We start from the raw sequence: 18,740 nt of genomic DNA, 5'->3' as shown, positions 1-18,740 counted from the left end.
AATCTCTCTGCAAGGTACTTCCTCCCATCTGCCATAGATCACAGATAGCTGAGAGGAGCATCTGTCTCTCCTCAGGCAATTGTGGTAGGCGGTTTTACTCAAGCTTGTAACTTTCAGTGTGCCCAACATGGTGCCATTGTCACAGAAAATGCCTAGGAAAGAGTTAGTGGATAAAATTTAGTTTCAGACAGCACAGCATCTGAAGTAATTAAAAGTAGAACTATATAATGAACGGGTCAATAATGAGATAAGAGAAGAAATCAAAAAATTTCTGGAAACAAATAAAAATGAACAGACAACAGTCCAAAACCTATGGGACACAGCAAAGGCGGTCCTGAGAGGGAAATTCATAGCAATACAGGCCTACCTAAAAAAGATAGAAACATTTCAAATAAAAGACCTAACACTACAACTTCAAGAACTGGAGAAACAACAACAAATAAATCCCAGAACAAGTAGAAGGAAGGAAATAGTCAAGATTAGAGCAGAACTGAATGACATAGAGACGAAAAGAACAATCCAAAGGATCAACCAATCCAGAAGCTGGTTCTTTGAAAAGATAAATAAAATTGACAAGCCTTTAAGCAGACTCATCAAGAAAAAAAGGGAGAGGACCCAAATTAATAATATCAGAACGAAAGAGGAGAAATAACAACGGATACCACAGAAATGCAAAGGATCGTCAGAAACTACTATGAACAATTATATGCCAAGAAATTTGAAAATCTTGATGAAATGGACAAATTTCTAGAAAAGTGTAATCTTCCAACACTGAGTGAAGAAGAAGCAGAAAGCCTGAACAGACTGACAACAGCTGGGGATATTGAAGCAGTAATCAAGGAACTCCCAGCACACAAAAGCCCTAGGCCGGATGGTTTCACAGGAGAATTTTACAGAACATTTAAGGAAGAGCTAACCCCTGTCCTTCTCAGACTATTCCAAAAAATCCAAGAGGAGGGAAGACTCCCAGACTCTTTTTATGAGGCCAGCATCACCCTAATCCCAAAACCAGATAAAGATCCTACAAAGAAAGAAAACGACAGGCCAATTTCACTGATGAACATAGATGCTAAAATCCTTAACAAAATATTGGCAAACTGCATCCAGCAATACATTCAAAAGATTATCCACCATGATCAAGTGGGATTCATCCAAGGGATTCAGGGATGGTTCAATATACGCAAGTCAATAAACGTAATACATCACATAAATAAAAGAAAAGACAAAAACCACATGATCATCTCGATAGACGCAGAAAAAGCATTTGACAAGGTACAGCACCCATTTATGATCAAAACACTCAGCAAAATGGGAATAAATGGGGCATTCTTCAACATAATAAAGGCCATATATGAAAAACCTACAGCCAACATCATACTCAATGGGCAAAAACTAAAAGCTTTCCCACTAAGATCGGGAACACGACAAGGATGTGCACTTTCACTGCTTCTTTTCAACATTGTATTGGAAGTCCTAGCCACAGCGGTCAGACAAGAGAAAGAGATAAAAGGCATCCAAATAGGAAAGGAGGAAGTAAAGCTATCATTGTTTGCAGATGACATGATAGTGTACATAGAGAACCCTGTAGACTCTACCAAAAAACTACTCAACCTAATAGGTGAATTTGGCAAAACAGCAGGATACAAAGTCAATATTTAGAAATCAAAGGCATTTTTGTATACCAGCAATGAAAGAGAAGAAGAAATCAGAAAAAAAATACCATTCGATATAGCAACAAGAAAAACAAAGTACCTAGGAATAAATTTAACCAAGGAGGTAAAAGACCTGTATGCAGAAAACTATACAAAATTGAAGAAAGAAATTAAGGAAGACACAAATAAATGGAAGCATATACCATGCTCATGGATTGGAAGAATTAATATCATCAAAATGTCCATACTACCCAAAGCAATTTATAGATTCAATGCAGTCCCTATTAAGATACCAATGACGTATTTCACAGAAATAGAACAGACATTTCACAAATTTATATGGAACCATAAATGACCCCGAATAGCTGCAGCAATTTTGAGAAAGAAACACAAAGTAGAAGGGATCACAATACCAGACATCAAACTATACTACAAAGCTGCTATACTCAAAACAATCTGGTACTGGCACAGAAACAGACCCATAGACCGATGGAACAGAATAGAAAGCCCAGAAATAAGCCCATGTCTATATGGGCAACTAATATTTGACAAAGGGGGCAGAAGCATAAAATGGAGCAATAATAGCCTCTTCAACAAATGGTGTTGGGAGAGCTGGATGGCTACATGCAAAAAATTGAAATTGAATCATCAGCTGACACCATACACAAAAATAAATTCAAGATGGATAAAAGACTTAAATATAAGTCGCAACACCATCAAAGTCCTAGAGGAGAACATTGGCAGGAAACTCAGATATCTCACGCAGCAATTTTTTCACCGATATGTCTCCTAAAGCAAGGGACTTAAAGGCAAGAATAAACAAGTGGGACCTCATCAAAATAAGAAGCTTCTGCACAGCTAAAGAAAACATCAGCGAAATGAAAAAGGAGCCAACTGTATGGGAAAATATATTTGCTAATGATACATCAGATAGAGGTTTGATCTCCAAAATATATAAAGAACTCACACGACTCCACTCCAGGAAGACAAATGATCCAATCAAAAAATGGGCAAAGGACCTGGGCAGACACTTTGCCAAGGAGGAGATACAGAGGGCCCAGAGACATTTGAAAGGATGCTCGGCATCACTAGCCATCAGAGAAATGAAGATCAAAACCACAATGAAGTATCACCTCACACCAGTCAGAATGGCCATCATAAACAGATCAACAAACAACAGGTGCTGGCGAGGCTGCGGAGAAAAGGGAACCCTAGTCCACTGTTGGTGGCAATGCAGACTGGTGCAGCCATTGTGGAAAGCAGTGTGGAATTTCCTCAAAAAGGTGAAAATGGAACTGCCTTTTGATCCAGCAATTCCACAGCTGGGACTATACCCTAAGAATCCCAAAACACCAATTCAAAAGAACCTATGCACCCCAATGTTCATAGCAGCACAATTTACAATAGCCAAGTGTTGGAAGCAACCTAAATGCCCATCAGTAGATGATTGGATCAAAAGGTTATGGTACATTTACACAATGGAATACTACACAGCAGAAAGAAAGAACTACTAAACTTCGCGACAGCATGGATGGAACTCGAGAGCATTATGCTAAGCGAAATAAGCCAGGGGGCGAAAGACAAATACCATGTGATCTCACCTATAAGTGGAACCTAACCAACAACACAAAGATGCAAGGAAAATAAGACCAGCAACACTGAAAGGAAAGGAAACCAACAGAGACAAGAGGGAAGGAGCGGGGACGGGCAGGGGGGAAAGGAAGGGAAAGGGCAAGTCAAGGAACATATGGCAAGGACTCATGGAAAAAACCAAAGGAGAAAGGTTGAGGGAGGGGGGAAGGGGGCAAGGGAAAGTGGTGGGGGGAAGGCAGGGACAAATGTATTTGAAAAAATAAATTAATTAATTAAAAATAAATAAATAAATAAATAAATAAAAGAACTATAGATTGTACTAACAAACACTGTTGCCGAGGTATTATATTTTTAAGAATAGAGAAGCTTCTGCCTCTTCCCTCAGCTCTTGGGTACCTGGCTCTGCATTGCGCCTCCATGATGGACCATCGTCCCGTGCTCGTGCTCAGCCAGAACACAAAGCGTTAATCTGGAAGAAAAGTTCAATCTGGAAACATCAGTGCTGCCAAGACTATTGCAGACATCATCCGAACATGTTTGGGACCCAAGTCTACGATGAAGATGCTTTTGGACCCAGTGGGAGGCATTGTGATGACTAATGATGGCAATGCCATTCTTCGAGAGATTCAAGTTCAGCACCCAGCAACCTAGTCCATGATTGAAATTAGCCAGACACAGGATGAAGAGGTTGGAGATGGGACCACATCAGTAATTATTCTTGCTGGGGAGATGCTTTCTGTGGCTGAGTACTTCCTAGAGCAGCAGATGCATCCAACTGTGGTGATCAGTGCTTACCAAAAGGCATTGGATGATATGATCAGCACCCTTAATAAAATTAGTACCCCCGTCGACATCAGTAATCAAGATATGATGCTGAACATTATCAACAGCTCCATTACTACCAAAGCAATCAGTCAGTGGTCCTCATTGGCTTGCAACATTGCCCTGGATGCTGTCAAAACTGTACAGTTTGAGGAGAATGGCCGGAAGGAGATTGACATCAAGAAATATGTGAGGATAGAAAAGATACCTGGGGGTATCATTGAAGATCCATGTGTTTTACGTGGAGTCATGATTAACAAAGATGTGACCCATCCACGAATGTGGCGCTATATCAAGAACCCTCACATTGTGCTGCTGGATTCTTCTCTGGAATACAAGAAAGGAGAAAGCCAGACTGACATTGAGATCACACGAGAGGAAGATTTCACCCGAATCCTACAGATGGAAGAAGAATACATCCAGCAGCTCTGTGAAGACATTATTCACCTGAAGCCTGATGTGGTTATCACAGAAAAGGGCATCTCAGATTTAGCTCAGCACTACCTCATGCAGGCCAATATCACAGCCATCTGCAGAGTCCGGAAGATAGGCAATAATCGCATTGCTAGAGCTTGTGGGGCCCGGATAGTCAGCCGACCAGAGGAGCTGAGGGAAGACGATGTTGGGACAGGAGCAGGCCTGTTGGAAATCAAGAAAATTGGAGATGAGTACTTTACATTTATCACTGAGTGTAAAGACCCCAAGGCCTGTACCATCCTCCTCCGGGGGGCCAGCAAAGAGATTCTCTCGGAAGTAGAATGCAACCTCCAGGATGCCATGCAAGGGTGCCGCAACGTTCTCCTGGACCCTCGGCGGGTGCCAGGGGTGGGGCATGTGAGATGGCTGTGGCCCATGCCTTGACAGAAAAATCCAAGGCCATGACTGGTGTGGAGCAGTGGCCATACAGAGCTGTTGCCCAGGCCCTGGAGGTCACCCCTCGTACCCTTATCCAGAACCGTGGAGCTAGCACCATTCATCTACTTACCTCCCTTCGAGCCAAGCATATGCAGGAGAACTGTGAGACCTGGGGTGTCAATGGTGAGACAGGTACTTTGGTGGACATGAAAGAACTGGGCATCTGGGAGCCATCGGCTGTGAAACTGCAAACATACAAGACAGCGGTGAGACGGCAGTTCTGCTGTTGCGGACTGATGACATCGTCTCAGGCCACAAAAAGAAGGGTGATGACCAGGGCCGGCGAGGTGGGGCTCCTGATGCTGGCCAGGAGTGAGTGGTGGGCAACTTGACACACAGAGCCACCGGTCTCCCCCTTCACTGAGCCAGACTGCCAGGGACACTGTGGATGTCTTTGTTTGGAAGGGATCAAGTTGAGGGGCAGCCCCAGTCCCTTTCTGTCCCAGCTCAGTTTGCAAAAGGCACTGACACGTAATTCTTCTCTATTGTAAGCTTTCCATTTACTTTGCTTCCGATGATTAAATCTAAGTCATTTGAAATATATATATATATACATTAGTATTTCATATGCTCATTCAGTCATTTAATCAAGGATAACCTGAAATGTTTTTCTTTATGCTGTAGGCTACTTGTCCTGCTGTCGTTTCTTAGATGACAGCCAAATTGTTACCAGTTCAGGAGATACAAATTGGTAAGTTTATTCCAGAACACTGATTTGGGGGTTGAGGGTGGTAGAAGGAACTAATGTAAGAAGATACGAGCATCATTATTTTTATTCATTTCTGATTACAGTGCTTTATGGGACATCGAAACTGCCCAGCAGACCACCACGTTCACTGGCCATTCTGGAGATGTGATGAGCCTCTCTCTGAGTCCTGACATGAGGACTTTTGTTTCTGGCGCTTGCGATGCCTCCTCCAAGTTATGGGATATTCGAGATGGAATGTGTAGACAGTCTTTCTCTGGACATGTGTCAGATATTAATGCTGTCAGTGTAAGTGAATAGCATTTCTAAGGGAAATTTATTGTGCATTTAAAGTGCTGAACCCTATAGCATGATTTTCACAACAAATTGCCTTCAAGGATTTTTTAAATAATGTTCTCATATAACATTGAATTCCCAAATAATAAGGGTCGGTTAAAAAAACAACCCAGAAAGGTTTTATCCACAGGTCTTTATTTGCAGGTGGACAATAAGTTGCATTTCCAGATTTAGAGAGATATATTATCCTGAGGAAACAAGGTGGCTATCTACAAGTGTATTCAAGTTGTTCACAGTATTCCTGCATTATCCTTTTGATATCTATTGAATCTGTAGGATATCTCATTCATAATATTGGTAATTTGTCTTAGTTTTTTTTCTGGTGTCGTGGGTTGAATTGTATGCCTCCAAAATTTTATGTTGAAGTCCTAACCTCCAGAACCTCAGAATGTGACCTTACTTGAAAATAGGGTTGTGCAGATACGATTAGTTGAGATGGCCTGGATTAGGGGCCCTTAATACAATGTGACCAGTGTCCGTAGGGAAAAGGAGACATTTAAGAGACAGCAAGCAGAGAGGGTAAACAGTGTGAAGAGGTACAGGCTGAAGACAGGCACGTACAAGGAAAGGAGAGAGGCCTAACAGATCCTTCCCTCCCAGCCCCCGGACACCTTGATCTCAGACTTCTAGCCTCCGGAACTGTGAGACAATACATTTGCTGTTTAAGCCACCCAGTCTGTGGTTCTTTGTTACTGCAGCCCTAGCAAACTAACACATTTGGCTAGAGGTTTATCAGTTTTATTTATCTTTTCAAAAAACCATCTTTTGTTTTCAGTGATATTCTCTATTTTGTTTTGTTTCATTGATTTTCACTCTGATCTTTGTTTTTTTCTTTTCTGCTGCTTCCTTGGATTTCATTTGTTTTCCTTTTTCTAGTTTCTCCCCCAACCCTTTTTTCTAGTTTCTTAAGGTAGAAGGTGACACCATTGATTTGAAGCATTTTTCTTTTCTAATTTTGGAACTTAAAAGTTATAAATTTCTTTCTAAGCATTGCTTTTAGCCACATTCCACAGATTTTTATGTATTGTGTTTATATGCACTTGGAAAGAATTTGTATTTTGCTGTTACTGGATGGAGAGTTTCATAGATGTCAACTAGGTCGAAATGGTTGAAATTGTTATTCAAGTCTTCTATTTCTTATTGATTATTGTCTGTCATTTCTATTCATTATTGAAAGAGGGGTGTCGAAATCTCCAATTGTGCATTTGTCCATTCTTCCTTGCAATCTACTAGTTTTTTGCTTCATATATTTCAAACTATAAACCTTTAGAATTATTATTAATGAATTGTTTCCTTTATCATTATGAAATATCCCTCTTTATCCCTGGAAATGTTATTTGTTCTGAAATCTTTGATATTAATAGAAATACTCCAGTTTTCTTTTGATTAGTGTTAGCATAGGCATATCTTTTTCATTTCTTTTACTTTTTAAGTAGAAGATTTTATTTATTTTCAGAGAGAGGGGAAAGGAGGGAGAAAGAAAGAGAGAGAAACATCGGTGTGTGAGAGAAACATCAATTGACTGCCTCTTGCATGTCCCCAACCGGGAACCTGGCCTGTAACCCACGCAGATGCCCTGCCTGGGAATTGAACCAGGGACCCTTTGCTTTGTGGGATGATGCCTAACCAACTGAACAACACTGGTCAGGGCAGTCTTGCTTTTTCATAGTCTGATGATTCCTGCCTTTTATAGTTTAGACCCAAAACTGACATAATAAGAGTTGCATTTAGAAAGTAGAAGAAAATACCATTATTTGCAGGCGATGTGTTTAGCTATTTAGATATCCCAAGAGTTCAGTGTATTCTCTGGATTACAAAAAGTATTATAAAATCAATCTTTGCTATACCAATAATAGGCAGATAGAAGAGAAAAAAGGAAGAAAATCCTATTGAGAACAGCAACAAAAATAAAATAGACAAGGAATAAATTTAGTAAGAACTGTGCAGAATCTAAATGAAGACAGTCATAAAACCCTATTGGTAAACATTTTTTTTTAATTCCATGTTCCTGAATAGGAAGACTGTATATCTGAAAACAATCATTTATCCCTCAAACTAATTTTTAGGTTTAACACAAATTTTAATCCAGGCCCAAATGAATTTTTTTGAGATGAGTCTGAGGAATATGGAGAAAAGAGACTTGATCAAATATCTGTGAAATTCAAGTAGGACAAAAAGGGAGGACAGACTGACTTGAAGCAGAATAAATTGTGTTGCCATGCCAGATAATAACATTTACTATCAAGTTATAATTATTTTTTAAAAGTGTGATACAGGTACAAAAAAAAAAAAGGACAGAAAACTCAAAACTAACACTTCCTGAGTATATGAATTTAGAGAATTATAGATGTAGCAACAAAATGAATAGAAAAAATATTTATTTAGCAGCTAGGACAATTGCTTAAAATTAAATTAGATCTTTACACTGAATGCTATATACCAAATAACTACCAGATGGGTAAAAATTAAGATGTGAAAAATGAAATTATTATAAAGGGAACTAGAAGAAAATATAATTGAACATCAGATAATAGTCTGGGAAGGACAGACTTTGTTTATAAAAAATTAAATAAACCTCAAAGAGAAAGATAACCAAATTTGACTACATAGAAATTAAAAATTGCTTTGTTTTTTTTAAACATAAACAATATTAGAAGGCAAATGATAAACTATAAAATAATATTTAAAACAAATTTGTTCTTTATTTTATTCCTATATATCAACAAATTAAGTACTAACAACACAGTGAACAACAAGCAAAAGATATGAACAATTAGTTCACAAAAGTAATACAGATAGCCATTAAATATATGACTAAAAGTTATTTCCCCTTTATAAGAGAATCACTATTGAGTAGCACCAGTATCTGTGAAAAGGGATTCACAAACAAGTAATGTGTAGTTTTCTTTACTACTAGCTTAACTTTGTAACGTCGCCTAGCTGGAATGATTCATGTCCTCTTTTATAAAATCTTTCCTATTTATTTCTCATAATGGGATTTTGCAACATTTCTTTAAGAGTAAATATATATAAATTCCATAAATAATAATATTTATATTGAAATATTTTAATAAGACATATAAGACCAGAGCCAGTACTTATGGAATACTTGCTGTGCTAAACAATAAGGTGTGTACTTGGCATATGCTCTTTCATTCAATCCTAAGCAACACTCTAAAACTGAAAGGAAGACCCAAAGTATCTGAGAATCTTCAGTGCTCAATAGCAGTCACCTGGTAATAAACCAAGCTGGAGTTTGAATCTAGGTCTGTTTTACCCCAGTGTATTATTACACTGTCTCATGTGATTTTTTTGTATGTCTGTGGAATAAATGTTTGTTGCTTTCCTTTCTAGTTTTTTCCAAGTGGATATGCCTTTGCCACTGGCTCTGATGATGCCACTTGCCGTCTCTTTGACCTGCGTGCAGACCAAGAGTTATTAATGTATTTTCATGACAACATTATCTGTGGAATCACCTCCGTAGCCTTCTCGAAAAGTGGGCGCCTCCTGTTAGCTGGTTATGATGACTTTAATTGTAACGTGTGGGACACACTAAAAGGAGATCGTGCAGGTTAGTACCTAAGTGCACATTATGTTTTGGTTTTGTCTGGGAACATGAAGAGGTTTCCACCTGTTGTTTGAGGCACCTGGACACCCTGGATGTGGGGAATGGCAGCCCAGCAGCTCTTACTCGTGGTCCTTGTTGCCCCTTGAGTTCGGTTACAGTCCACACACCAAAGTTACATTTCTGTTTCCTGAAGACTTAACATGTAATTCTGTCATATTTTCTTTTTTTTCAAATACAAGTGAAAATTTATTTGGAAAGTCACAGAGGTAGAAAAAGTGAGCCAGCTGGGTTGCGTGGGCGCAGGTAGTAAGTTACAGAAGCAAAAGAAAGTCCCGTGGAGCTTAGAAGAAAGAGAGCAAAGGTACAGCAGTGAGAGAAAAGGAGAGATGTGCTCCGGAGAGGGAGAAAGAGTGTGCCCTGGGGAAAAAAGGGGGGGGGGTGTGGAAAGACACAGGCATGTATGTGTGTGAGAAAGTGCACATGCAAGTGTGTGTGCATATTTTCTTGTGTAATAAGTTTTGATATAAAAATGAACAGTGAATATAATTTAGTGTAGTCTTTTCGAAATTAGTTTTTTTATAACCTTGACAGGAAACATTGTAACTTCTACAGACCATCTTCCTTCTGGAACAGATCTTGTCTGGGACAGGAACCACTGCCTTCCCTAGCCCCACACTCTGAGTTTCTGTCCTGCAGCTTCCAAAATGTTAATATACACATCGAGTCATTGGGGACAATGTCACAAATTACATAGGATGATTTAATTTTTTTTAGAATTAAAGTTATACTTAAGGAATCGAATAGTTCTACATGGCATGTTACGAAAGCACAGCAGTTCTCTAACACTAATCCATGTTTTCTGCTTCCAGAAGTAGCCTAACTCTTAGGTATTAAGTGTTGAGGGTTTGGCTTTATCATTCCTCCCCTTACAATCCACCGAGCCACATCCTTCCAGTTGTCCAACTTTTCCCATTTTGTGAATTTTGTTGAGATATCAGAGTTTACATGATTGTGACTTTTTTTACATAGTACTTAGTGCTGAGCCCTGAGTTATATACTATGAGTTCTTTTGCTGTGCATCTTTTTCATATAATCTAGGGTTAAATTAACGTTTTGGCTTATTCTTACTTCTGATGCACTTCTCACTAGTTAATCTTCAACCCTTCTGCAAGTTTCGATATGTCTCCGAGTGGATCCCCTTTTATTCACTGCGTCGGGTATTCAGTGGACCTTTCCAATCTGGCAACTTGCACCCTGTAGCACTAGGAAGGTTGGGGGTGTTTTTTAATTGCTAGCATTTCTTCTCCATTATCATTCTCTTTCTAGAATTTCCATTATTCTGATGTTTGATTTCCTTGGACTTTCCTTAAACTTCTCTCCTGTTTTCCTTCTTTTTTTCTTCAGTGTTGAAGAAATCCTTACCTTTTATTTATTTATTTTTTAATGATCCTCTGTTAAGTTCTGGTTTTTCATTTTTGCTATCACTCTTTTGAGATTTTTTGTTGTTGTTAAGGCCTCCATTCTTTGTTTGACAAATAGCCTTTTGTGTCTCTGAAGTTATTAATGAAAACCTTTTTTGAAGTTTTCTTCAAACATGATCTTTTATGATTCCCAAGTTGCTTCCCCTCCTCCCTTTTTTAGTCTCCTGTCCTTATTTTTAGAAGAGTTTCTTAAAACTCTCGTGATTCTTAGCTTGTTATTGATACTTAACAGTAAAGCGCTCAAACTGTTGGAAAGCCCTGTGCACAGGGTTGGGGTGTTTTGCCTACACACCTCACAGGACAATCTGGCCAGGCTTTTGTAGGGGAACTGCTGATAGATGTTATGCGTAAATTTGCCCATTGCTAAATGTTACCATATTAAATGTGATACAGAGAATATTAAGTTAGAGAAGATGAACTTCTGTTTCTGAGAGTGGATGAAAATATTCTTATTTATATAGAGAGAGAACAAAAACTCAACACAATGTTTTTTAAAAATTGTGAAAATTTGGTATATTCTATTTTTTTCTTTACATTTCTCATTTTCCTCCCAAATATTTGGGAATATTTCATTTAACCTGCCATCTGGTAATCAGAATAGCAACATTAATATACAAATAATAAAGAGAGAATCTTAAAAGCAGCAAGAGAAAAGGGCAGTTATCTACAAAGGAGTTCCCATAAGACTCTCAGCTGATTTCTGAAAAGAAACTTTGCAGGCAAAAAGGGACTGGCAAGAAGGATTCCAAGTGAGGAAAAGCAAGGACTTACAACCAAGATTACTCTATCCAGCAAAGCTATCATTTAGAGTGGAAGGGCAGATAAAGTGCTTCCCAGACAAGGTAAAGCTAAAGCAGTTCATTATCACCAAGCCCTTATTATATGAAATGTTAAAGGGACTTATTTTAGAAGAAGATCAAAACTCTGAACAGGAAAAAAACAAACTCACAAATATCAACAACTGAATCTAAAAAACAAAAACTAAGCAACTAGAACAGGAACAAAATCATTGATTTGGAGATCACATGGAGGGATATCAGCTGCAAGAGGAGAAGGGAAAGAATAGGGGGAAAGGTACAGGGATTAAGAAGCATAATTGGTAGGTACAAAATAGACAGCGGGTGTTAAGAATAATATAGGAAATGGAGATGCCCAAGAACTTAATTGCATGACCCATGGGTTTGAACTAAGGAGGGGAAGGATTGCTGGAGGAAAGCGGGGGTACAGGGCAGAGGCGGGCAAAGGGGGAAAATTAGGACAACTATAATAGCATAATCAATAAAATATACTTAAAAAAACAAATGAAACTAAAACTATCAGTTTAATGGCTTCATAAAGTTATAACTGAAACATTCCAGTGTTTGGTGGTTCGCCAAATAAAGTAAATAAATCATGTTGGTATTTTTGGAAGTGGTGATATAAGGCAACTTCGCTCTTATGTTTTTATTGTTTTTATGGAAAAGACTAGTACATTGAAAATTTTGTTTTTGTTGAAAATAGCCTAGCTCAGTGGCAAAATTTGGAGTAGCACGAGCTTATTAGAGATGTAGCCAGCTATATCTGTTGTCCTAGATATAAGAAAGCATAACTATGAAATAAATTTTTCAAAAATGTGTAACATATGACACACACGTCAAAAATTCATGTAGTACAAAGAATTGAATTTTACCTACATGTCCTGCTTACCCCTGCACTTGGACCCAGAATAAAAGAAACTTGGTGGCTTTTAAGTAGTAACGTTCTCGATCACCTGTGCATACACTTGTTTGATTCTAAAACTTGCCATCGCTAACTTTTTACTGAACTTTTGTTTTTCAGGTGTTCTTGCTGGTCATGACAACCGTGTCAGCTGTTTGGGTGTAACCGACGATGGCATGGCTGTGGCAACAGGCTCTTGGGACAGTTTTCTTAGAATCTGGAATTAACAGTGCATACAAGTTTTCTGTTCTCTGTTGTTATCTAGAGAAATCAGTGCTGCAGCCTATAGCTGTGAAAAAAAATTCTACCTTATATTTGCAGTTGAAGATTTTTCTATTGAGATTATTATATACAAAAAGAAGCTTTCAGTAAACTACAAAACAGAAAAAATGATGAAAAAAACAAGGCAAAGGTGCTTGCTGAATCAAAAGGACCAGTGTATTGAGTTGAGCTAATTTAACCTTGATGAAATTTTGCTTTTACTATTTGTTTCCTTGTGTAGAACAAAATGTACCCAGTATAGCAAGCTCTCATGTTTGTGTTTGCATTTTTTAAGAACTATGTTTTTAACTTTGTATACATCAGAAATGTCACATTTTTTAGTTTTGTAATGGAGGAACCAGGCACAGTAATAGAAGTAATCCCTTATGTGTGTGTCCTTATTTTTGAAGAAAGTCTCCTTGAATTCAAGCGACCTCCTGGTTGCTTCAAGTATTAAGAATGCTGACAGGGTAGGTACCTGAGGGGAGTCCTTTTCAATATCATTAGTTTCTGGTGCATCTTTTGCCATCCTATCAATTTAAGTGCTCAATTTTCATCCCTTTGAGGGGAAGATAGATCTGAAGGCTAGGGAAGAGAGATTTCCCTATGAAACTTTAGACATATATAAGAAACTTTATTAATAGGTAAACAACAGTAATCACATATAAATGGTTCTTGGCATTTTAAAAAGATTATGATCAAATGACACTTTGAGTAATCCTCTAAATAGTAAGACTTTACTATTGATTCATATTCAAGAATTGAGTTTGTAGTTCACTCATTATTCTAGAACATTGACGAATGTTTTCATTGTTGTTGCATCTGAAGAATTTTACCCAACGCTCTCCATCAGTATGTGTCTAAATCTAAGGAAACATGATGGCATTACTTTTTTGAAAGTGTAAAATCTAACCAGTCATTAGACCTGCATATAGTTGTGACAAGGTGACTTTATGAATTTATATTCTCTGAAAACCTGACCTGATGTAAACTGTCTGTGCCTTCAGAGTTTGAGGAGGAAACATTGCAGCTCTGTTCTTCTGTGACTTTTCTTCCCTTAAAACAAAATACTGGTTTCTAAGTGGTGCCGCTATGCTTCAGTAAATGCATAGATTCAAGTGAGTCCATTTTAAAGCCAAAAGAAAAATTCAAAGAGCAGTTCTTAAAGGAATCAGAGGTAAATACTAAGCAATTCATTCCTCTGCTTGTCAATGGTGTAATAATGTGTTGTCTGTTACTAGAGTGGGCCCTCCTGGATTTAAACAGATACTTTCCCCCTTGGATTTTCTCCTACAAATAAATCTAAATGATTGACAATGGAAGATTGTTAGTCTTGCTTCATGGTGCACTGTGTTTTGTTAACTCAGTCAACTGTGTCAGCTACTGTTGAGATAGGTTACCTGAAATCCTAAATATTTCCAAATTTTACATGTCAGTTTTCATTTTTATATTGTGAATGTGCTAATATGTATACCAACTATAATGAAGTCAGTTTTAACATCATTGATATTAAAAAGAGAATAAAATGAATAACGGAAGATGAAGATAGGGGGCCAAAGTAACAGACTTATAGATTGGCAGGCATGAATATATTTATACACACATTTTTATGAACTCTATCCTGTTAATGTTTGTGGGCTATTTATATCACTTCATATACAGCTTTTTAAGATTAGGCAAGAGTATTTTAAAGGAATGTATTCATTTCTAAAAGGGGGTGAGGATTTGCCATGTGGGTCAGCAATTCATTCCTAAATCCTAGTCAAGAAAACACTTCTGCCATGTGCAAAATAGAGTATTCCCCTCTACTTTGAAAGTTATTCTAGGAACAAAAAACTTTAGTCAGAGAGGCACACAGACTATAATTCTATGATCTTAAATATGCTGATAAAAATGATTTAATGTTACTAGTTTCTATGCATAGTTTAAAAGCAATTCCCATAATTAGTTATGTGTTAGGCAACTGGAACCTACCCAAGATTGTGGCTAACTGTACATATGGCCAAACGATGACCTCATTACCGCATTAACTTACTAGTTAAACCTTTGCTTTCTAGTAATATGGGTTCCACTTACTAAATATTTTCACTTGCAGTTTGAATTCAGCTGATTGTCTACTTAATTCTGTTGTTTTAATGAGATTTCCTGAAATCAAAAAGAATGATATATAATTTATAGAAACTGTATAGTTTGAATCTTGGTTTTAGAAGACTTAAAAAAATATGACCAAATGTAGTTTGAAGGAATTTGTATCAAGAATATTGCAGTTATCTGAGGCCTATTAATCTTTCTTTTACCTTGTAAGAAACAGGTTTTACTTGTGGACTTTGTAATCACTTCATAAAAAGTAGTTTTTAAAGATCTGATAAGAATATTTTAAAGGCATATATTCTTTTCTAAACTTAATAGTAACCTGCCATGTGTTTAACCAAATCATCCCAAAACCTGCTAAGAAAAGCACTTCTTGCTCCCATGAGCTAGGTCCCTCCCTAGCTCACATTTCTATACCTGTAATTCCAGGGTTACACACACCATGAGTTCCATCTTCATAGAGGCAAACATTTGGGCTTAATATTTCAAATACAAGAGATACTACCTGGCAGTTCTCCTTAATTTAGATTCAGCCGAACTGATTAACACTGATTAATCATAGAGCTAGTCTCCTAGACATAACGGATATAGGGGCTTCTGGAATATGTGGTAGACAGTTTTACTCTATTAAAAGAGAAATGGATCTTCACTTTTCCAGGTGATAAAATGAAACTTTTATTATTTAAAAAAATACTGTGCAATATTATATAACAGACCTCCTGTGTTCTTAGATTTAATATTAAATTAAGATTGTCCATTTTAAAAGTGAAGAAAAGCTTCAGGAAGTTTATATTTTTAACAATGATGTCTCATATTTAAAACTGTAGCAAAATTGAACACTTGTGGCTTATTTGTTGATGTATTTAAACTTACGGAAACTGATTAAACAATCTCCCAAGAGCCAAACATTATTTTAATCATGAAGATTTTCTTTCTAGAAACTTTATAGTGTGAGTCAGGATTAAAGCATTTTTCAAAAATTAATTACTATGTTCAGCTTCTAGTTCCCTTTTTGCCATCGTGGAAAGCAAAATTTTAAACTTTCTCCTCTCCTGTTCAAATTTTTAAAAGACCCACAAGCTAGACCATCTTCCTTGTGAGGAAGGGTAGCACAATGAATTAAATTGACATTTTAAATTAGTTTAAGTAGAATGTAAAGTACGTTTTACTAGTTCTCCTCTCGTCCATTTTGAGTTGCCTTAAATTTAGTGCTGTATTTTAAAATATTGGTTACCATAGGTACTCATGAAAATGGTTTGTATTTGAATGTCTAAGTATTGTTTTAAAAAGTGATTTATTAATCACAGATGGTACACCTTGTATTTAGCAAATTTGTTTGCATGTTGATAAAATTTCCTAAGTCTTTTTTTCTTAAATCCAATTACTGATCCTGTAAGAGTTATGATAATGCAGCATTATGAAAAAACTGGTTATTTAACTGGTGTTCAGTGTGCCCAACAAAACATTTATATCAGACAGTATTCATTTCTTAATTAATAGAACTTCAGGATACACTTGGTAGATATTTGAAGACTTTTCTGCCTGTTACACAGTGGTGCTCTATCCTGTTTTCTTTACAAAGAAGCATCTAAACACAGCATTTGCATTTTCTTACCCAAAGGCATCCAAATCTAAATGTTTTTAAGCTGGTTAAAATGTTTCTCTTCACTTAGAATGGTTTGTACACACTTGTGGCCAATTGATGGGAACATGAGTAGTATGATTATGGGAAAGGTGAATGTACTAGACTTTAAACCAAACATAAGATGGATCTGTCTCATGATTTAACAGTATTCTTGGATCTTCCTTGCACAGTGATTCATTTATTTGTACAGTAGCTCTGTGAAATAATGTTGGCTGTGAATTGATATTGTAATCAATAAAGTGCTTTAACCAGGTTTCATGTGGCATATTTAAGTGCCAGAACTAAACTCCAAGTCTGATATTTCATGCTCAGCCCTCATTCCTTTATCCGAGCATTTGTCATGGGCTACAGAGCAAAGAAGAGATCATAGTGCCCCCAACCTATCCTTTTGTGCTATGTTAGCTTACTCCTAGAGGACCACAGATTTTCATTAAAAAGCAGAATTAAGTCATTCTTTCTCTGGTGCTCCCTTAGGTCAAACCATTCTATTGCTTATAGTGTTGATTATAAATTTTTACTTTCATCACCACAACCTTGGAGAAGGATGAATGAGGAAGCTTTCAGTACATGGCCAGGCCCGCTAAATGAGGTAATCCCATCAAAAATGAGTCAGTCCACCCAACATAGCTTAGTCTTAACCATAAAAATTAAGAGTGAAGCTCACTACATGCCAGTATAAATGCTACATTGATCAACTATCAAACAAGTTTTATTTCACCTTGCAAGTTTGCACACTTATAAAAAATGTACTTTTGTAAAAAGTTTGAGGTTATACAAAGTTTATAAATATTCCTGCAAACACACACAGTGAACAGTAACTCTGGACTAAACCAACTGTAAATTACATGATTTCTGTAGAATTCACAGGCTTGGCTGTAGGTGCCACTTACCTCTAGGCATAAGGCTGGGTTTCATTATTTTAGTGTCCCATTTCCAACATTCATAGATTTTCAAACTAGAGCAGGTGGAACTGCATTCAAACTGGTGATGGAAAACTTACTACAAATTTCTATACCGGGGCCACAATTGCAGGAGTTCCCAAATGTTAGTGTGCATCGGGATCACCAGGAGGGCTTATTAACAGCAGATCACTGGTCCCCAAAGCTGTTTTGATTCAGTGCATCCCTCTTACCAGGTGACAAATGATACTGTTGATCCAGGGACCAGACTTTGAGAACCACAGTAGTATACTAATGAGGTGACACCAAACCACTATGCTGTTTCAAAAATTCAAGTACTATGTATAAAGTTAAGGATTTGAGCTTGTAAACTAAATTAGCAGTACCCAGCCTTAGACATCTGTTTTTCACGTTGCAATTGTTACCTAATTCACACATGTTGGTGGCAGGTACCAATTTTTGGTTGTAAAGCAACAACAAAGCTATAAGTTAATATTTATTTGGATTTGACACTTCATCCTAGTATCTGATTGGCATAAAAATATTTTTTTTGAAAGACTTCTATGGCCTAACTAATATTTTCCTTAAAATATCCTGAAAAATAGTTTTGCACCTGCTGTGAAAAGACAGAATGGCATCCAGGAGCCTTAAAGGCACAGAAAAGGAAGTACTGAGTATTTAAAGAAGAAAAGAGCCTGAAAAATTATCTCTCCCACAGAAAAGAAGCGTATATATATATACGTATTTGGCCAAATGCACTGTGTCCTCTGTGATTGCGCATTTCTAACAAGTATCTAGGTGATGTTGATTTGGTGGTCCTCAAGGCTGCATTTTGCATAGCAAAGCCCTAGAATATCATTTTTAAATGTTTCCACATTAAGTTTCTATTATTTTTTAATACAAACACGCACAATACTTTAATCCATAAATATCTCATTAAGCTAAAAAATAGTGATAATTTTTAACCATGCCCATACAAACTCATACAATTAAATAAAAGTAAAGCCACCTTGGGGGATGGACAATCCAGCAGTATCCTCAGCAAATGCCTCCTGAAGAACAGAGCTTGTGCA

The 18,740-nt window shown here is 37.2% G+C and overlaps 1 protein-coding gene and 1 pseudogene across 1 annotated transcript in view; both read left to right on the top strand.

The window, feature by feature from the left end:
• Window positions 1-16,088, top strand: part of GNB4 (G protein subunit beta 4) — a 48,609-nt gene extending 32,521 nt beyond the window's left edge. The window contains exons 7-10 of the mRNA XM_054580854.1: window positions 5,607-5,673; window positions 5,775-5,976; window positions 9,379-9,595; window positions 12,892-16,088. Coding sequence (XP_054436829.1) covers window positions 5,607-5,673; window positions 5,775-5,976; window positions 9,379-9,595; window positions 12,892-12,998 — 593 coding nt within the window. The 3' untranslated portion in view covers window positions 12,999-16,088. The remainder of the gene's footprint in view (window positions 1-5,606; window positions 5,674-5,774; window positions 5,977-9,378; window positions 9,596-12,891) is intronic.
• On the top strand, window positions 3,642-5,493 carry LOC129076688 (T-complex protein 1 subunit gamma-like; annotated as a pseudogene).
• Window positions 16,089-18,740: the final 2,652 nt, after the last annotated feature.

This window comes from Pteronotus mesoamericanus, unplaced genomic scaffold (genome assembly GCF_021234165.1).
Source record: "Pteronotus mesoamericanus isolate MK-2021 breed Mesoamerican mustached bat unplaced genomic scaffold, CSHL_Meso_final contig_116, whole genome shotgun sequence".
NCBI classification, from domain to species: domain Eukaryota; kingdom Metazoa; phylum Chordata; class Mammalia; order Chiroptera; family Mormoopidae; genus Pteronotus; species Pteronotus mesoamericanus.
The sequence above is the reverse complement of the archived record's forward strand: the minus strand, read 5'-3'. Positions and strand labels throughout refer to the sequence as shown.